Source organism: Salvia splendens, chromosome 12, assembly GCF_004379255.2.
Source record: "Salvia splendens isolate huo1 chromosome 12, SspV2, whole genome shotgun sequence".
NCBI classification, from domain to species: Eukaryota; Viridiplantae; Streptophyta; class Magnoliopsida; order Lamiales; family Lamiaceae; genus Salvia; species Salvia splendens.
In genome coordinates this window covers 17,075,906-17,095,940 of record NC_056043.1, presented here as the reverse complement: position 1 = coordinate 17,095,940, position 20,035 = coordinate 17,075,906, and the positions used below count along the sequence as shown (strand labels likewise).

Genomic DNA, 20,035 nt, shown 5'->3' with positions numbered 1-20,035 from the left:
TAATTTCTTAAAAGATCAAAGATATTATGAATTAATTCTTGTAGAAATAACTAATAACCCTTCAAGTTCAAATGAAATTAGTTTTTCAAAATATGTGATTAGAAAGATCCATACAATTACTACTTTTGGAGGATTTAAAGAATTCAAAGATTTTTCAGTTCGTCACCCGGCAAAAGGATTCAATTATATTGTTTACAAAAATGCTTGGTTTCGGGCCTTTTTTATCAGACCCTTTAACCATTCATGGTTTTTTACCTTTCACTCAAACATAGACAAACATTTTCCCATATGGTTCTTTGACTGGTGGAGAAAATTTGGATCCAATATCCAAATCATGCCACCCTCTGTTCAAAAGGGTTTTGAAGTCTTTTCAGAAAATTCAAACCTTTCTTCATACCAAACACCTTTGATGTTCCATGCAGAATTCAAAGTATCTTGGATTGTTGCCTGGGATTTTCACTTTAAGAAAATCTATCCAGACCCAACTCCCTTTTCCTTAGTTAGAATTTTAAAAATCAAATGGTGGAATAAATTTCAAGAAAATATTTGTTCCGAACATGCTGTTAGACAATTTTTGTGTACGGGACAAAAGGTTGCTTACCAAAAGGGAGATGTCAAAAAGGAAAAAACCAGTTCTAGTTCCAAAGCCTCTGAGGATTCAAAGTTCATGAATATGCCAGAAGAAATGAAGAAGGAATTTTTCGAATTCCTTGCTCAAAGGTCCAGTTTTACCAAGTCAAAGTCAGAAGAATCAGTCTCCTCTGATCCAATAAGAGGACAAGATCCTAATGATTTCCAGGACCCGTACAATTTTTAATGATGACCATGAAGAGATTTACTTGGTTGATAATGCTTGCTGCATAAAGATGCCATTAAGAAATACCCTTTTAAATGATTTTGGTCATGAAGTCAGAAGATTAGAAGGCGAAATCAAAGATCAGGAAAGAAGGATCAAGGTCTTCTATGAAGTCCGAAGAAGAAGAGAGATTTTTTGGATTTATCAGATTCAATGAAGACCATGAAAGAAAGATGAGAACTATTGAAGAACTTATTCAAAGGAGAATTAAAATTATCAAAGAATGCAAAAGAAGGATTCACATCATCCAAATCATGCTGGCTGCCTAATCGAAGGATTGTCAGAATATTTGCCGCAAAAGACAAAAGTTTTGCCACAATTTTCAAAAAGAGTGTACCAAAAGTCAAAAGTTATCACCAAAGGTGTCCACCACTTCCCAAGATGATCAGCACGTAGCCTCTTTTGTAATCTTTTACAATATAATATTATGTAATAGTTAACTTAGTAGCTCTATAATTAGCTTGTAGATTAAAGAGAGAAGGCACCCCGGTCTTTGAGTTTTCAGACCATTGCTCTCTCCCTCATTCCTCTGTACATTACCTATGTTTGCAGCCAAATAACCAAGTAATTCATATTTTACTTAGTTCTGCTTGTTCACTACTTTCTTTAATGCTTTCTCTATCTCTACATCTTAATTAATTCTTATCCAAGTGGAAACCATTTTGATTAAAGCTTCCCCTTATAACACCACATCATATTTTTGGAAAATAAAATATTTGTAAAAGAAAGCCCACCTCGTTTGCTTAAACAACACAATACCCAACTCAAAGCAACCCTCGTTCCTTGTGCTCACGTACACACAATCCCCTTGCCAACACCACAACACAATCAGCCTTCCATCAATACAAATTATCATGCATGTCTTATCGTTCCTTTCATCGTTCTCTTAAATTACCCACCCCAACATTCATCAACATAAGGAAAAACATGCCATAATATTTCTCAACTTATCACACATAATCACGTCATAAGATATATTCGTTGATCATACATGCATCATATAATTCACCCAAACTTGGCAACAAGTATTATTTTGACATAACGGAAATCTGGCAGAACTGCGCAGTCGTTTTGTAAAAATCACCAAAACTCCATCCGACCTCATATGAAGCTATATTTTGGTCACTGCTTATCACCCGCAATCGGACGGCAGTCAGAGAGGACGATTCAAATGCTTGAGGATATGTTGCGTGCCGTTGTCCTAGATCGAGGGGAAAGTTGGGAAATTGTGGCTATATATAGAGCTATACCACACAAGTTCCTTCACCCTTAAACCACCCCCAAAACTTGCGAAGGAGCAGCAAGAGGAAGAGTAGGATTCGGCATCAAGCTACGGAGTTCCGGCAGTCAAAAGGAGCCAATAGCCGAGGTAAATCCGTTCACCAAATCTCCATCATAAGAATAGCACGCATATAGGTTTAGAGATAGAAGTTGTAGAACTTAAGACTTGGCAATACAACAACTTAAATGGAACTTAGAAAACATAGAGCTAAGCGCCACGGCTACTGCCAAATTTCACAATAGGAAGCTTCTACCATGAATCCCAGAGAGCAGATACAATAATCAATGTCACAAGATTAAGGTTTGATCACAACCATAGCCAATGCTTTTAAATTACTCAGTTGCTGCCGGAAATTCAAACAAGTAAGCTAAGTTCTAGAGAAGAGAAAACTTAGCTTTAGGCCGAGGGGCTGCTCGGCAAGGATCGGGCGACAACGGACCCCGGAGAGCCGACTGAGGCGGCGGAGCAGCAGCTAGCAGTGGCGACTCCGCTCGTTGAGTACCCGGAAGCAAGGACGGCGGCGCTGCAAATCAATCGGTGCCGCTGCCTTCCGGAGAGCTCGACGTGAGAGGGTTGGTGTCGCTGCCTCCCGGAAAGCTCGATAGAAAGAGCTGATGCAGCGCTGCTCGCCAGCGACGGCCCCGTCGCCGGAGTCTTTTGGATGAGGTTGCAACGGGAATTGGGCACACAATTGAACTTCAGCACTGCTTATCACCCGCAATCGGACGGGTAGTCAGAGAGGACGATTCAAATGCTTGAGGATATGTTGCGAGCCGTTGTCCTAGATCGAGGGGAAAGTTGGAAAACTGTTCTACCGTTGTTACCTATTTTATGGGAGTCTTTTCCTATAAAGAAATTACCAAATTTAAATCCTATTCTTATTTAGATGAGGATTTAAATAATTTTCCTTGTGCACCCATTAAATTTTCGCTCTCCCCATTTTATTTCGTACTTGGAGATTTAATTTATTTTGTTCCCTTGTTTATGAAATATTCATTGTTTTAATTCCTATGTTGTGAATATATTTCTCTCCAAGTAAATACCAAATAATTTCCTTGTTAATTTAATAGCCAATTTTTGAAGATTCCCTTCTTTTAATTGTGAGATTTTATTTATTGGTCTCTGTTTTATTCCTCCACAATTAAAAAATTAATTTAGTTGAGGATTAAACCTACTATAATATCACCTAAACCTAACCCCAACCCCCATATTTTTCCCCTCCCAACTGTCCACATCTCTCTCCCTCACTCTCACACGCCTCCTCCTCCCTCTCTACATTCTCAACAAAACTCTCCTCCAATCCCTGTTCTTGCATCCATTGGAGTTGGAATTTCAAGAGTTTCCGAGGAATCGCATCAATCCTTGTTTCTACCGTTTGATTTTGATTCAAGACGGTATAATTTAAAATCTTTTCCTCATGCTTTCCATTGAATCGTTGTTCTTGAATCCCTCATGCATATAGTGAGTGTAGGAATCATAGATCGCAAAATTAATCGGTGGGAATTTATGTTTGTGTGAGAAAATTTGTGGATGTGCGATTTTGAATGAATATGTGTGAAGTTTGGATGATTCATTGGTGAATGATGTGTGAATATATGAGAACATGATTGTGAGAACTTTTTGAAGCATGATTGTGTGTTGAAAGCATGAATAATTGTGTTTGGATGAATGAGGAATAAACCGTAATTTCGAAATTGTGAAGCCTGAAAATTGTGGCGTTTGGACAGTGGATTCCGTCGTGTGTTTGACCAGCCAAACGCTCATATTTTGACACGAAATATGTTGTGTGTGCATTTTAGCCCCTTTGGACGAAAGATGAATCTTTAATAAATCTTTGAAGTTGACTGCGCAATTCTGCCAGAAACTTGTATTCTAGCCCAGAGAGTTTCGTTTTTTATTTGACCGACCAAATTGCCTTATCTTGATGTGAATTTTTGACTGGATGAAATTTGAAGAGTCTTCTGTGTTTTGTGAAAATTTCAGCCTCATTGAACATCGGATGAAGTTTTGGTAAATGTTTCAATCGAACCGCGCAGTACTGCCAGAATTTTTATGTTCCGACCAGAGGGTTGCATTGTTGTTTTGACTGACCAAATTATATGATTTCGGTGTGAAATTTTAACTGGACGTGCTTGAATGTGTCTACTGTGTCGTGACCAAAATATAGCTTCATATGAGGTCGGATGGAATAAATTCTAACTGGACGTGCTTGAATGTGTCTACTGTGTCGATGAGGCGCTAAAAGATGAGATTTTGAGTGAAGCGCACGACACACCTTACACTGCTCACCCCGGAAGCACGAAGATATATCGAGATTTGAAGCAACATTTTTGGTGGAACGGAATGAAAGGGGACGTAGCGTCGTATGTGGAGCAATGTCTAACATGTCAACAAGTAAAGGCTTTACACCATCGGCCATATGGGAAATTGCAACCACTTGAAATTCCCGAGTGGAAGTGGGAGCATCTAGCTATGGATTTCGTGATGGGTTTGCCGAAGTCACAAAAAGGGCAACACTGCGATATGGGTAATCATTGATCGACTAACTAAAAGGGCGTACTTTTTACCAATTCGAATCACTTATGGCGTGGACAAGTTAGCCAAACTCTACGCGAGTGAGATTGTACGTTTACATGGGGTGCCAAAGACCATTGTGTCCGACCGCAATACGAAGTTCACATCAAAGTTTTGGATGAGGTTGCAATGGGAATTGGGCACATAATTGAACTTCAGCACTGCTTATCACCCGCAATCGGACGGGCAATCAGAGAGGACGATTCAAATGCTTGAGGATATGTTGCGAGCCGTTGTCCTAGATCGAGGGGAAAGTTGGGAAACTGTTCTACCGTTGGTTGAATTCGCCTACAACAATAGCTACCAAGCGACGATCGATATTGATCCGTATAAAGCATTGTATGGCAGGAAGTGTCAATCCCCACTCTATTGGGATGAAGTTGGCGAGAGGAAGATGTTAGGACCCGACGCTATAAAGGAAATGATCGAAATTGTGCATCAAATCCGTACAAGGATCAAAGAAGCTCAAGATAGGGAGAAGTCATATGCTGACGTGCGCCGAACGGAGATCAAATTCGATGTTGGTGACAAAGAATTCCTGAAAGTATCCCCGACGAAAGGAGTTGTGAGGTTTGGAGTGAAAGGCAAGCTGAAACCGCGTTTTGTAGGGTCGTACGAGATTATCGATGAAATAGGTCATGTAGCGTACCGTTTGGCGTTACCTCCTAGCTTTGGGAACGTGCACAACGTGTTCCATGTGTCGCAGTTGCGCAAGTACGTGTTCGACCCCAAGCATGTGATTCATCAAGGGGAAGTGATCCTAACCCCCGACATGAGTTACGAGGAAAGGCCCGAGGCAATCCTAGATCGGAAGGTGCAAAGTTGCGAAACAAGTCGATAGCATCCGTGAAGGTGTTGTGGAAACACCATAGTCCCGAGGAAGCCACGTGGGAGTTAGAAGATAGAATGAAAGAAAAGTACCCCGAGTTATTTTTGTGAGACTGTCAAATTTCGGGACGAAATTTCTGTTAAGAGGGGAAGGATGTATCATCCCAAAAAAAAAATTCGACTTTTATTTTAATATGTCGATTGGGAATATCATTATGAAATTTATTTGTTGCTACATGATTGAGTTGGCTATGTGGAATAAATTGTCATGGGTGATTTGGAATGAAGTGTTATTTATATTTTTCAATGTGGGAAGTTAATTTAAATAAGAGCATGCATTTTGTTCTAGCCAAATAAAGTGGCTATTTACGGCCCCTCCAATTATTGGAAACTATATTCTTTTTCTTGGATTTAATTAATTGTTTTGGGATATTTATCCAAATTAAATCCATAACAAACTATTCCAAACTTGTACTACATGAATTTCGAACCCTAGCCTATTCTTGAGGGATTTCGAAAAATCCCCTAATTTAATTAGGAGGATGGATTATTTCTTTGATTTAACTGGTACCTTGTCGATTCCCTTCATTTTTTTTAAATCCAATTAAATCTTGTCACATTTTGTTTCCTCACCATAATTTGATTAATACTCGAATTATTCCCTTGTGGGAATAATACCCAAATTTTCGGCCCCTTTGATTAAGAAGGAAATAATACTTGTTTCCCTGCTTTGTGGAATTCATTCTATTCAAGTAAATACCAAATTAATACCTAAGTTAAATTAATTGAGGATGTGAATATTTTCCTTGTATTTTACTCTCCATATCTCACGCCCCTTATGCTTCAAATTTCCTTGGAAATTTGTTTAATTGTTACCTATTTTATGGGAGTCTTTTCCTATAAAGAAATTACCAAATTTAAATCCTATTCTTATTTAATTGAGGATTTAAATAATTTTCCTTGTGCACCCATTAAATTTTTGCTCTCCCCATTTTATTTCGTACTTGGAGATTTAATTTATTTTGTTCCCTTGTTTGTGAAATATTCATTGTTTTAATTCCTATGTTGTGAATATATTTCTCTCCAAGTAAATACCAAATAAATTCCTTGTTAATTTAATAGCCAATTTTTGAAGATTCCCTTCTTTTAATTGTGGGATTTTATTTATTGGTCTCTATTTTATTCCTCCACAATTAAAAAATTAATTTAGTTGAGGATTAAACCTACTATAAAATCACCTAAACCAATACCCAGCCCCCATATTTTTCCCCTCCCAACTGTCCACATCTCTCTCCCTCACTCTCACACGCCTCCTCCTCCCTCTCTACATTCTCAACAAAACTCTCCTCCAATCCTTGTTCTTGCATCCATTGGATTTGGAATTTCAAGAGTTTCCGAGGAATCGCATCAATCCTTGTTTCTACCGTTTGATTTTGATTCAACAAGGTATAATTTAAAATATTTTCCTCATGCTTTCCATTGAATCGTTGTTCTTGAATCCCTCATGCATATAGTGAGTGTAGGAATCATAGATCGCAAAATTAATCGGTGGGATTTTATGTTTGTGTGAGAAAATTTGTGGATGTGCGATTTTGAATGAATATGTGTGAAGTTTGGATGATTCATTGGTGAATGATGTGTGAATATATGAGAACATGACTATGAGAACTTTTTGAATCATGATTGTGTGTTGAAAGCATGAATAATTGTGTTTGGATGAATGAGGAATAAACCGTAATTTCGAAATTGTGATGCCTGAAAATCGTGGCATTTGGACAGTGGATTCCGTCGTGTGTTTGACCAGCCAAACGCTCATATTTTGACACGAAATATGTTGTGTGTGCATTTTAGCCCCTTTGGACGAAAGATGAATTTTTAATAAATCTTTGAAGTTGACTGCGCAATTCTGCCAGAAACTTGTATTCTCGCCCAGAGAGTTTCGTTTTTGATTTGACCGACCAAATCGCCTTATCTTGATGTGAATTTTTGACTGGATGAAATTTGAAGAGTCTTCTGTGTTTTGTGAAAATTTCAGCCTCATTGAACATTGGATGAAGTTTTGGTAAATGTTTCAATCGAACCGCGCAGTACTGCCAGAATTTTTATGTTCCGACCAGAGGGTTGCATTGTTGTTTTGACTGACCAAATGATATGATTTCGGTGTGAAATTTTAACTGGACGTGCTTGAATGTGTCTACTGTGTCGTGACCAAAATATAGCTTCATATGAGGTCGGATGGAGTTTTGGTGATTTTTACAAAACGACTGCGCAGTTCTGCCAGATTTCCGTTATGTCAAAATAATACTTGTTGCCAAGTTTGGGTGAATTATATGATGCATGTATGATCAACGAATATATCTTATGACGTGATGAATGTTGAGAAAGTTGAGAAATATTATGGCATGTTTTTCCTTATGTTGATGAATGTTGGGGTGGGTAATTTAAGAGAACGATGAAAGGAACGATAGGACATGCATGATAATTTGTATTGATGGAAGGCTGATTGTGTTGTGGTGTTGGCAAGGGGATTGTGTGTTCGTGAGCACAAGGAACGAGGGTTGCTTTGAGTTGGGTATTGTGTTGTTTAAGCAAACGAGGTGGGCTTTCTTTTACAAATATTTTATTTTCCAAAAATATGATGTGGTGTTATAAGGGTGGTTTAACTTGTTATGTCATGCCATGATGTTTTGTTTATGAGATTGTTGTCTGATGCCTAGTTCGTCCGATCTTGCTCCGTTAGGCTATATGGCTGTGTTGTGAAAATAATTCGGGTCTGAGTAGGGCCGCAAGCGTTTTTCAAGATTCAAAAAGAGAGCTTAGCAATAACCCAAAGAGGGAATTGAAACCCCATTGACTGCCACAAACAACCAAGACTTGTGGCTATATATAGAGCTATACCACACAAGTTCCTTCACCCTTAAACCACCCCCAAAACTTGCAAAGGAGCAGCAAGAGGGAGAGTAGGATTCGGCATCAAGCTACGGAGTTCCGGCAGTCAAAAGGAGCCAATAACCGAGGTAAATCCGTTCACCAAATCTCCATCATAAGAATAACACGCATATATGTTTAGAGGTAGAAGTTGTAGAACTTAAGACTTGGCAATACAACTACTTAAATGGAACTTAGAAAACATAGAGCTAAGCGCCACGGCTACTGCCAAATTTCACAATAGGAAGCTTCTACCATGAATCCCAGAGAGCAGATACAATAATCAATGTCACAAGATTAAGGTTTGATCACAACCATAGCCAATGCTTTTAAATTACTCAGTTGCTGCCGGAAATTCAAACAAGTAAGCTAAGTTCTAGAGAAGAGAAAACTTAGCTTTAGGCCGAGGGGCTGCCCGGCAAGGATCGGGCGACGACGGACCCCGGAGAGCCGACTGAGGCGGCGGAGCAGCAGCTAGCAGTGGCGACTCCGCTCGTTGAGTACCCGGAAGCGAGGACGGCGGCGCTGCAAATCAATCGGTGCCGCTGCCTTCCGGAGAGCTCGACGTGAGAGGGTTGGTGTCGCTGCCTCCCGGAAAGCTCGATAGAAAGAGCTGATGCAGCGCTGCTCGCCAGCGACGGCCCCGTCGCTGGAGAAAATGAGAAGGGTGGATCTGTAGAAGGAGGTGCTGCTGTCTCTCCTTCGATTAAAGCTTCCCCGATTTTTAGATTTGGGATTTAAGAGGTGAAATGCAGAGAGAAGGCCGAGAGGTAGCCGGTCTAAATAAGCTTTGGGATAAATATCCCTATCAAAGCATATCTAAACAAACAACAACAAAAGACCTCCAGAGTGAAATTAATAGCCTCAAAAAATAAATTAATAAAGAATTTTATGAATTAAAAGAAAAGGACTTTGAAATAGAGACAAGACTTTCTATTATAAAAAATAATAAAGAAATTGATAACTGGAAGAATCTTGATCCAGAAAATAATTCTATAAAAGTTATCCGAGAAATTGAATATCAAAAATGGCATGTTAATATTTCTCTTGCTGTTAATGACTTCAAAACTAGTATTATGGCCTTGGTTGATTCAGGAGCAGACCATAATATTATCAGAGAAGGAATCGTTCCTACTAAATATTGTGATAAATCCAAAGAAAAACTTTATACTCCTAATAATAACCTTTTAAAAATCAAATACAAACTCTCCAAAGCTCATATTTGTAACAATGGTTATTGTTTCAAGAATATCTTTACTATTGTTGAAGATATCACATATAATATGATTCTTGGAACACCTTTCCTAACTCAAATTTATCCTTTCTTTGTTAGTGATAGTAGTATTACCACCAAAGTTCAGGGAAGAGAAATAAATTTTAAATTCATCTATCCCATTAAGAAGCAAGAAATTCTTCATCTCCAGAATAACTCTATATTCAGACAAATTAATAATATTACCCAAAAACTAAAACAAATTGGTTTTCTAAAAGAATAATTACATTTTCAACAAATTGGAGACCAACTTAGAACTCCTAGGATCATTTCAAAGATTAAGGAAATTGAAAATAACTTTGTCAAAAGAGTTTGTAATGAAATCCCTAATGCCTTCTGGGATAGAAAGCACCATGTCATTAAATTACCTTATGAAAACGGTTTCAATGAAGAAAATATCCCGACAAAATCAAGACCTATCCAAATGAACCAAGAACTCTAAGAAATTTGTAAAAAGGAGATTAAAGAATTATTAGATAAGAAACTCATAAGGCCTTCAAAATCTCCTTGGAGTTCTTCTGCTTTCTATGTAGTTAAACAAGCAGAACTTAAAAGAGGAACACCTAGGCTAGTCATAAATTACAAACCTCTTAATAAAGTTCTACAATGGATTAGGTATCCTATCTCCAATAAAAGAGATTTAATAGGAAGACTCTTTAATGCTAAGATTTTTTCCAAATTTGACCTCAAGTCTGGATTATGGCAAATCCAAATCTCTGAAAAGGACAGATATAAAACAGCCTTCACGGTTCCTTTCGGACATTATAAATGGAATGCCATGCCTTTTGGGCTAAAAAATGCCCCTTCAGAATTTCAAAAAATCATGAATGATATCATGAATCCTCTTAGTCATTTTACTATTGTCTATATCGATGATATTTTAATCTTCTCCCAAGATATTGATCAACATATCAAACATTTAGACACTCTCTTAAGAACCATAGAAAAAAATGGATTAGCTATATCCACCCCCAAATTAAAACTATTTTAAACCAATATCAGATTTTTAGGACATGAGATTAGCAAAGGAACTTTCAAACCTATCAGTAGGTCGATTTCTTTTACAGAGAAATTCCCCGATGAAATCAAAGATAAAAATCAGTTACAAATATTCTTAGGATGCCTGAATTGCATTTCAGAATTCATTCCTAATCTTAGGGAGACTTGTAAACCTCTTTATCAAAGGCTTAGGAAAGACCCCCCTAATTGGACAGAAGAACACACTAATATTATCAAAACAATAAAACAAGATGTAAAAACTCTTCCGTGCTTAGGCATCCCTAATCCAAAAGCCTTTATGATCATAGAAACAGATGTCTCAAATATAGGTTATGGAGGAATTTTAAAACAAAGAATTAACTCAAAAGAACAATTGGTAAGATACCACTCAGGAATTTGGAATGATACACAGATTAATTATTCTACAATTAAAAAAGAAATTCTGTCAATAGTTCTGTGCATCTCAAAATTTCAAGATGACCTTTATAATAAGAAGTTTCTACTTAGGATTGATTGCAAATCAGCAAAAGAAGTTCTTGTTAAAGATGTTCAAAATATTATTTCAAAACAAATTTTTGCAAGATGGCAAGCTATACTTTCCGTTTTTGACTTCAAAATAGAATACATCAAAGGAGAAAATAATTTTTTACCAGACTTTCTAACAAGGGAATTTTTACAAGGAACCAACGATGGATCCAGGGAAAAAGAAGATTCAAAGTGCAAAAGACTATGAAATTCATGATTCAAAAGCAGTAGCCTTAACTCCTTTCCCAACTACACCTCAAAAACAGCTTGTCCCAAATAGGTTTTCTCCTCTACAAATTAGAGTCCTCAAACGTATGTCCCGAAGTGTGGCTTGGCTGGATCGAGAGATGCATTAGTTATTGTTGGTTCTCGATACTCGTCAATGGGATGCCTACTGGCTTCTTCAAATCCACCCGAGGGTTGCGTCAAGGAGATCCCATTTCACCGGCACTTTTCATTATCGCGGCTGACTACCTCTCACGGGCTTTGGATAAGCTGATCATCAGAAAAAAAATTAGATGTCCTTCAAATCTAGCCGAGCGTGCTTGGAGGTGAGCCACCTCGCGTATGCCGACGACATTATTATTTTCACTCAAGCTGCTAGCGAATCCATCAGTCGGCTGAGAGCATGTCTTGATAATTACTCTATAGTATCGGGTCAAAAAATCAATCTTTCGAAGAGCATGTCTTGATAATTACTCTACAATAATGAATGGGGCCGCAGCAATTGAGAGGGGAGGAGGATTCACAAGAGGTACATTTCCCCTCCTTTATCTTGGAGTTCCCATCTACAAGGGAGCAAAGAGGATGGAGATGTTCATGTTTTTACGGGATAAAATCGCAAGGAGAATCAACGGCCTGGCTCATCGTCACCTGTCGTTTGGAGGGAGACTCACTTTAATCAAGAACACGCTTGAGGCTATCCCCCTTCATGTGTTCCAGGCAATCGAACCAACTAAAGGGGCACTCCAGCTCCTCGAGCAACAGATTGCTAGGTTCTTCTGGGGGACGGTAGAAGGGAAGAAACGAACTCATTGGATCGGTTGGGAATAGGTTTGTCTGCCTACGGCAGAGGGGGGACTCGGAATTAGACGCTTCGAGGATGTCCTCAAAGTCTTCAACATTAAATTGTGGTGGCGTTTTAGGGAGCAAAATTCGCTCTGGGCCACACACATGTTCAGCAAGTATTGCACAAGGAAATCCCCCTTGGCCAGGTCGGTCTCAGGGCGGTGCAGCCCCACCTGGAGGAGACTTGCCTTGGCATAGCCACGTGCTTAGCCCAACATTCGATGGATCCTTGGAGACGGTAAGGTCTTGTTCTAGGAAGACATTTGGCTCGGGGATAAACCCCTTAGGGAACTCTGCTTCGACACAAGGAGAAGTCCCACGACATTGGTCTCAGATTTCTGGCGTAATGGACAGTGGGATCAGTCAAAGGTTAATCGGGTCCAGAGACAAACTGGCTTGCCACAGCATATTGCTGAAGATATCGCTAATATCCCGATCATGAGGGGAAGAAGGGACGTCCTGAGGTGGTGCCTCACTCCGCGTGGAGATTTCTCCATCGCGTCGGCATGGGACAACTCACGTTCCCGAAGGCCTATCGTCCCAACGCTCGATGACATATGGAACGAGGGCCTTACTTCATATGTCGATCTTCAAGTGGAGACTCCTATCGAATAGAATCCCAGTTGACTCCAAGCTTCAATGGAGAAACCTCAGCCTCGCCTCCAAGTGCCTCTGCTGCCCCACACAACCGGGAGTTGAATCTCAACAACACTTATTTGTTAGAAGTCAAGGGGCTTGTCGCGTATGGGGCTTCTTTGACGAATGGTTTGTAGGCCCGAGTGACCCACTCAGGCTGGCCGATACAATTCCAACTAGACTGGAGAAATGGGCGAGGAGAACCAACCAAAGCTCGAAGACTCACCTAGCACGGGTCCTCCCCTGTGTCATATGTTGGTTCATGTGGGCGGAACGTAATAACTGTCGTCACAATGTTGTAAGGTTCAGGGCTTTTAGCGTCATCTGGCAAGTGAAGATGCACCTACAAAGACTTGTGGATAGCGGGCGATGGAGGTCGAAACACTTCAACGGAGTTGACCTTGCTGGGTTGGGGGTGGTGCCATCAAATTCGAGAGTACCGGGACATAGGATCATTGCGATTAAGTGGCAACCCCCGGACCCTCCGTGGCTCAAGTACAATACGATGGGAATTCACATCTAGACGTCGGGTAGAGCAGGAGGTGGAGGTGTCTTTAGAGACCACCTGGGTACCATGATCTCGGCCTTCCTCAAACCAATTAAAGCAAGAACCGAACTCGAAGCGGAGTTGGAAACTATTTGCCAAGCTCTAACCCAGGCCAGGGAGAAGGGACAGCCGGTCTGGGTGGAAATAAGTTCACCGCAAGCCTCGACCCTGATTCGAACGGGTGAATGGGGTCCAGCAAACGCTCGCCACTCTTTGGCTAAGCTTCGCCTCCTTCAGGAAAGCTGCATGTGTAAATTCACTCTGACCCGCCGGGCTGGCAATAAAGCTGCAGGCCTGCTCGCTAAACTTGGAGCTGAGGCGGACTCCCGACAAGACTTGGACGAAAGTACTGCACCACGACTATTAAGAGCAATAGTTAGCCTTGAGCCAAACGGTACCCCATACATTGACACCATTCATGAGGAATGAGAGAAAGTTTCCAGGTTGGACCATGCTGGATCGGACCGCTTACTACTCTTATAAAAGTTTGGTTTTGTACACGTTTTGGTTTAGGCACACTACTGTTGAGTGTGGCCTTCGCTTTTACCACTTTTTGCCATGAAATATAGCGATGAGAGACCCACGAACCCTCCACCGTAAAGGTGTTTGAAAAAAAAAGCTGTTAAGACGTGACAATTATGATGTTATATCGACCAAAATGATCCTTTCTTGATGCTATTACCTAACAGAGATGGTACAATGAATGTTTCTAGGTCAATTGGATTGAAATTGTTTGCTTGTTGGCCAAGTAAACCCCAGATATAAAGAGTTAAGATTTAAACGAACTTCCACGAGACAACAACGATTATTATTCTTTATTGACCAAAATGATCTTGACTTCTATGTCATTTACGGGAGGAGGTTTTCACAATCCCCCTAACGTTCCAAAACAAAAAGTTTGTTGACATGATTAAACAGGAGTGTCCTTACCCGAACGAGATGAAGACCGCTCAGGTAGTTCCATATTCTGACCATTGACCTCATCGGTTAGGACCTCAGTGATGAATAGGTTGGCTCCTTCAAAACCAATCAGGGGAAAGGTTTTAGAGATTTCCACTCAAGCGGCTAAGGCCCAAATTCTTGTTTTGGCTTGAATGACTCATTTCCCATAAGAGAGTAGTACTTGTTCGAACTCATGAGGTGTCTGTCGGTTCCTTCAGCTGGCTTTCTCTAAAGTAGAATTGGTCCCCCCATGCATTGACCTCTCCTTGATGTGGGTGGAGATCCACTTCGGGCCTTGGATTTGTCCTTGCCTCGTGGTGGCTGAGCTCCTCCATTGACCCTCTTAGCATTGCTGTCCGGCCCTTGAACCCCTGTTTTGTTCCCCTGCTTTCTGTTGCTACCTCCAACTTGGTCCAACCTCTCCCTCGGTCCATCCCCATAGACCGGCTCCATGATGTCCGGCATCCATACATGGGGTTCTACAAGGCCGCCTTGAGAGCGAGTCTCCCCTGCAGTAGGGAGGTTTGGATTCAGGTACCCTCCATATTCCCGTCGTTGCATTTCTTTCATCCCATCATTTCCAATCTGCCTCATTGGTTGACTCAAGGGGGTCTGCTCCTCTGTCCTCTTCCTTCGTATTGTTTGGGCGTTGTAGTTCTTCTTGAGTGGTCTTTCCCTCATCCCGGAGGCATAGCACATTGAAGCTGTGTGACCTACATGTTTGCATTCAGAACAGAACATCGGAATTTTATCCCACTTGACTAGTTGTATCGTCTCCCTCCCGCAAATATCCAAAATAATTTCCTCCGGGACTGGTTTGGTAATATCGATTTTAATACAAATTCGCACAAAGGAAAGTCACGTCTTGTCTGTTGTAGCTCGGTCGATCTGGATTGGGTTTCCTAGTAGTTTCCCAATGGCGAAAAGTGCCGAATGATCGAAAAGGTGGATCGGTAGACCAATCAAGTTACACCAAATTGCAGCGATTGCGGATTCACAGAAGACATCAAACTCCGGCGACCATTTGAAGACCCTCATTGGGTGTCCATTGATATACCACACCGGGATGTCTTTGGGGCCATTGAGAAGCCACGCGTATTCCGCGAGGTCATCCAGCTGAATAAGGATATGCTTGGTGTTAATATATTTCCATGAGAACCCTTTCAAGAACTTCATGTTGTCGAGACATTTTTGGATTTGGTTTGACGTCGGGATGGAGTGGGAGAACTTTCCCATGATAGCATGCACGAAATTGTCCGCCAGCTGCCTCGTCTCCACCCCGGAGAAGTAAATATATGGTATCCCGTTGCTAGTCGATGCGAATCTCATACTTGTGATTTTTTCAGCTCGAAGATTTGTGATCTCTTGGGATCTGGCAATTCTCAGATCATGTCAGCCATCGTGGCCGGCTTGCTCATGGAGGAGCCCGTATTCGCTGGTCCGGAGTTGTGCCTCTTGGCTGACTGAGGTTCTGGCGTTTGCTCGTTCGTCATTTGCGCAATCCGAATGACCTGCCCTGTTTCACGATACGCCTCCCCTGTTTTTGGTCTCCCCTTCCACGATTCGAAGGCACTACAAAGCTTCTTAGTTCAACCCCTCTCCAACGGTGGGAACTGGTCAAGAGGGGCAAGATAGAGGTTTGCTTGGGTGTTCCCCTCTTCAAAGTGGTGTTCGACTTCGGGAGGTTGTTTGGATGTTGGAGCAAAGTTTTCTGGTGTCATCACCTCCATCCCCATTCGGTCGGCGTTGATAAGCGGCTGGGATGTGGTTTGGTCCATCATGTCAGCATACTCATGGTGCGCCAGGTGGAGGAGAGAGTATTTTGGTTCCACCCGCGGCCCCTCTTCGATGAGATCACGTGGCTTCTCTGTGGAGTAAGCTACAATTTGTCTTTCAAGGTTGGTGTTTGTTTCACCAACCATTTCGGGTAAGTTGAATGCTGCCTCGATTTGCAGATTTGTCTCAAGCTCTGCCTCGGGTATTGTCACGACCGCCCTTTAGGGTTAATAAATACGGGCGATCGTGATTAAAAGAATTTAATAAACAGACGAAAAGAATTAGGGTTTCAACACAAGTTGGACCAACAATTAATATCCAAATAAATAACCATGAGTTTGATATTACCCAACAAGAAATTCAAAGTATCCATTATCCTAACAATTAAAGTTGTCGGCCCAAATAAAACATAATTAAACGAAACGTCACAGCGGAAATGACCAAGAGAAAGAGTGACGTCATGTGTGAAGACACAACGACACTCAAGGTTCAAAGACAACAATAATATCTTAAATTCACTTGCTCAACACCACCACATCCTCGTCGCCGCTCAACCTGCACATAAGGAAAACACATGCAGGGCTGAGTATTATAAGAATACTCAGTGGCTCATGCCGAAAACATTTTCGATAAAGAGTAATTTATCATGCCATTCACAAGTAACCATCGGGGTTTAGCTTTAGAAATGCCCGAGGCACTCAAAATCATTTCCATTTAAAACATCGACTGATCAGTCATTTTCCCATAGACGTTAGCCATATCTGCTCATACATGACTTGGAATGTGGCCACAAACCAAGCCACTAGACCGGCCAGCCCGTACGCTAGCACACGATCTACCATAGGTGTACACTAGCCCAAGTAGGGTTTGCGGCCCTACAAGGACCCGAATTCGATTTATATAATAGTGGCATAAAGCCACATCAAATAGGCACGTAAAAATCATATCATAGCATGATAAATACAGTTTCATTTCCATCGATAAAATATTTAGGACGTTGTCCTTATTTAAAAGAAAGCCCACCTCAATTGATTAATTCTCTACACTTCCTCCCCTTTGGTATCTCGATTCCCTTGCGAAGTCTCACCTTTAGAATTTAAATAATACATATATCAACATACTTTCCAATTAAATCAATAAAATGCATGCATCCTAAACGAAGTTATTTATCTCGGTTTTTGATTATTCGACGGCCGCTTACACCCTTAATTCCTCCGTTAGCTCCTCATATTTTTTCTTCACGATATCGAAATAAAATTCCCAAAATTAATAAAAAGTAATTAAATTATCGCAAGCATTTCCCCTCGAACTATATTTATTTCGGACTTAGGATATAATTATTCGTTCGTTGAAATATTCTGAAATTAATCAGATAATTCGTCACTATTAATTATCGGCCCAACGATTTAATTAAAAGCCTCAAGTTTAATTATTTCCCCACCTTATATCTTCAACTACAAATTAAAGCCCAACAATTAAATGGAGCCCATCTTTAATAATTTACCCATGTCAACTAATGAAGCCCAACTAACCAAAACATCTCATTTAATTTATTAGGCCCATTTTTATTGTTTGGAGCCCAACCTATACTCCATCTCTCACGTCTTTCTCTTTCTCTCTTCCTATCTCCCTTTCTAATTCTCTCTCTCGTCGACAAATTGCAGAAGCTCGACGCCTTGAAGGAATCCAATCTGGCGTCGCCTTCCACCTCTGCCGTTCGCTCAGCCGTCTCCAGCCGCTGCACCCGGCGCTGTCGCTGCTGTGCGGTTCACCCTCCGCTGCGAAGGGTGCCGCATCGGTCGGCCCCTGCGGTGATTCGCGCCGCTGCTGCTGCTGCGCAGTCGCCGCCGCCGTCAGACGCCAGCCCAGGCTTCGCCTCCTCCGTCCGCTGCCTTCATCGCCTGGAGGAGCTGCTGCTGCCGTCGCTGCCGGGAGGTGCTGCCGCCGCTGCCGGGATGTGCTGGCTCCGGTCAGCCCCCGATTCCGCCCCGGTTTCCTCCCCGAAGGTAAGTTCTCATTCAAAAAGTGTTTCTTTCCGATTCGCAGCAGGGGGGTTCCAATTCGTAATGTTCGATTGGTTTTTGATTGCTTGATTGTTATTGATTAATTCTTTGTTTGGGAGATTGATGTTGAGTATGTGATAAATGGTGCAAAATGGGATAATTTATGTTCAAAATCTGGGTAGGAAATTTTACCTCTGTGAATTGGATTTGGGTTGTGAAGTTCACAAGGCTGAAAAGGCCGGTTCTTGAAGCTGGAGAATTTCGATTACTGCCAATAGCAACAATTTGATGTTAGATTCTGAAGCAGGAGAAAATTTAGATACAAATGATGAACATAGTTTACCTTGGATAGAAGTTGAAGAAGATAGATTTAATTGCAGAAACGATAATGAGAAGGAATGGGTTTGTGAAGTATTTAATCTAGAGGGAGGGTGGTTAAAAGATATGGGAGAGATTTTAGGGGAGAGAGGGCGGGTTTAGTCGTGGCATTAGGGGGATTAAATTTCAAATCCCTCACTTTTTTTTATTAACTGTGATTTAGTTGAGATTTGGATTTATTTTATTTTATTTTTTTTGCCTTTTATTTGCAGCTTACAGAGGAGGAAAAATTCCATCACGGAGCAGGAAATATCTGTGTAAAATCTTTAATTAAGATTAGAATTAAAGATATTTTATTTTAATTAGTTTAGCTTAATTCACATCCCATTGTATTTTATTTTAAATTGTGCAGTACACAATTTATTTATCATGGACTGGACTTTCATATTATTTATTTTATTTATCGGATCCAACATGGAATTGAGTCCAATAAATATTCCTCATGGAAAGGAAATTATTTAGATTCGCGATGTAATTTATTTCACAAATCTCAGTCCAACACCAATTAATTCACCACAATTAAATCACGGATCTTCGCAAAACAATAGCATTAAAACAAGTACTTTAGGGTTCACAAATTAGAGTTCAAAAAGTGGGGCGTTACATCCTACCACCCTTAATAGAAATTTCGTCCCGAAATTTGCTACCCCCAAGTAAAGAGTTCTGGGTACAATTCCATCATTTTATCCTCATTCTCCCACGTGGCTTCTTCATGCCCGTGATTTTCCCATAGCACTTTCACACAAGCAACAGGTTTATTCCTCACATTCTGGATCTTTCGGTCTAAAATGGATTGGGGTCTCTCCTCATAGCTCAAGTCTGGATTCAACGCGACTTCCTCAAAACGGATCACGTGCTTTGGGTCGAACATGTATTTTCGTAACGGCGACACATGGAAAACGTTGTGCACATTTCCAAGGTTTGGCGGTAGCGCCAATCGATATGCAATGGGGCCCACTCCTTCAAGAATTTCGTAAGGTCCGATAAATCGCGGCTTTAATTTGCCCTTGACGCCGAATCGTGTTATCTCTTTTGACGGAGATACCTTCAAGAAAACTTTATCGCCAGCTTGAAATTGTAAGTCGGTTCGTCAGACATCCGCGTATGATTTCTGTCTGTCTTGAGCTTCTTTTATCCTCTCACGAATTTGTCGAACGATTCCCACCATCTCTTCAACTGCATCAGGTCCGAGTATTCTTCTCTCGCCAACTTCATCCAAGTAGAGCGGCGATCTACACTTTCTTCCGTATAATGCCTCGTACGGTGCCATGTTTATCGTTGCCTAAAAACTGTTGTTGTAGGTGAACTCGATCAGTGGTAGTGCTGCCTCCCAACTTCCTCCTCGGTCGAGTACCACGGCTCTCAACATATCCTCGAGAGTTTGGATCGTTCTTTCAGATTGTCCATCGGTTTGCGGGTG

At 41.0% G+C, this 20,035-nt stretch overlaps 1 protein-coding gene across 1 annotated transcript; it reads left to right on the top strand.

Annotated features, from left to right (window-relative positions):
- Positions 1-673: 673 nt before the first annotated feature.
- LOC121757619 lies at positions 674-18,985 on the top strand. Its single transcript, XM_042153136.1, has 4 exons — positions 674-804; positions 1,324-1,420; positions 17,899-18,240; positions 18,828-18,985. The coding sequence occupies exons 1-4, from the start codon at positions 674-676 to the stop codon at positions 18,915-18,917; spliced, it is 660 nt and encodes a 219-aa protein (XP_042009070.1). The 3' UTR covers positions 18,918-18,985.
- The last annotated feature ends 1,050 nt before the right edge of the window (positions 18,986-20,035 follow it).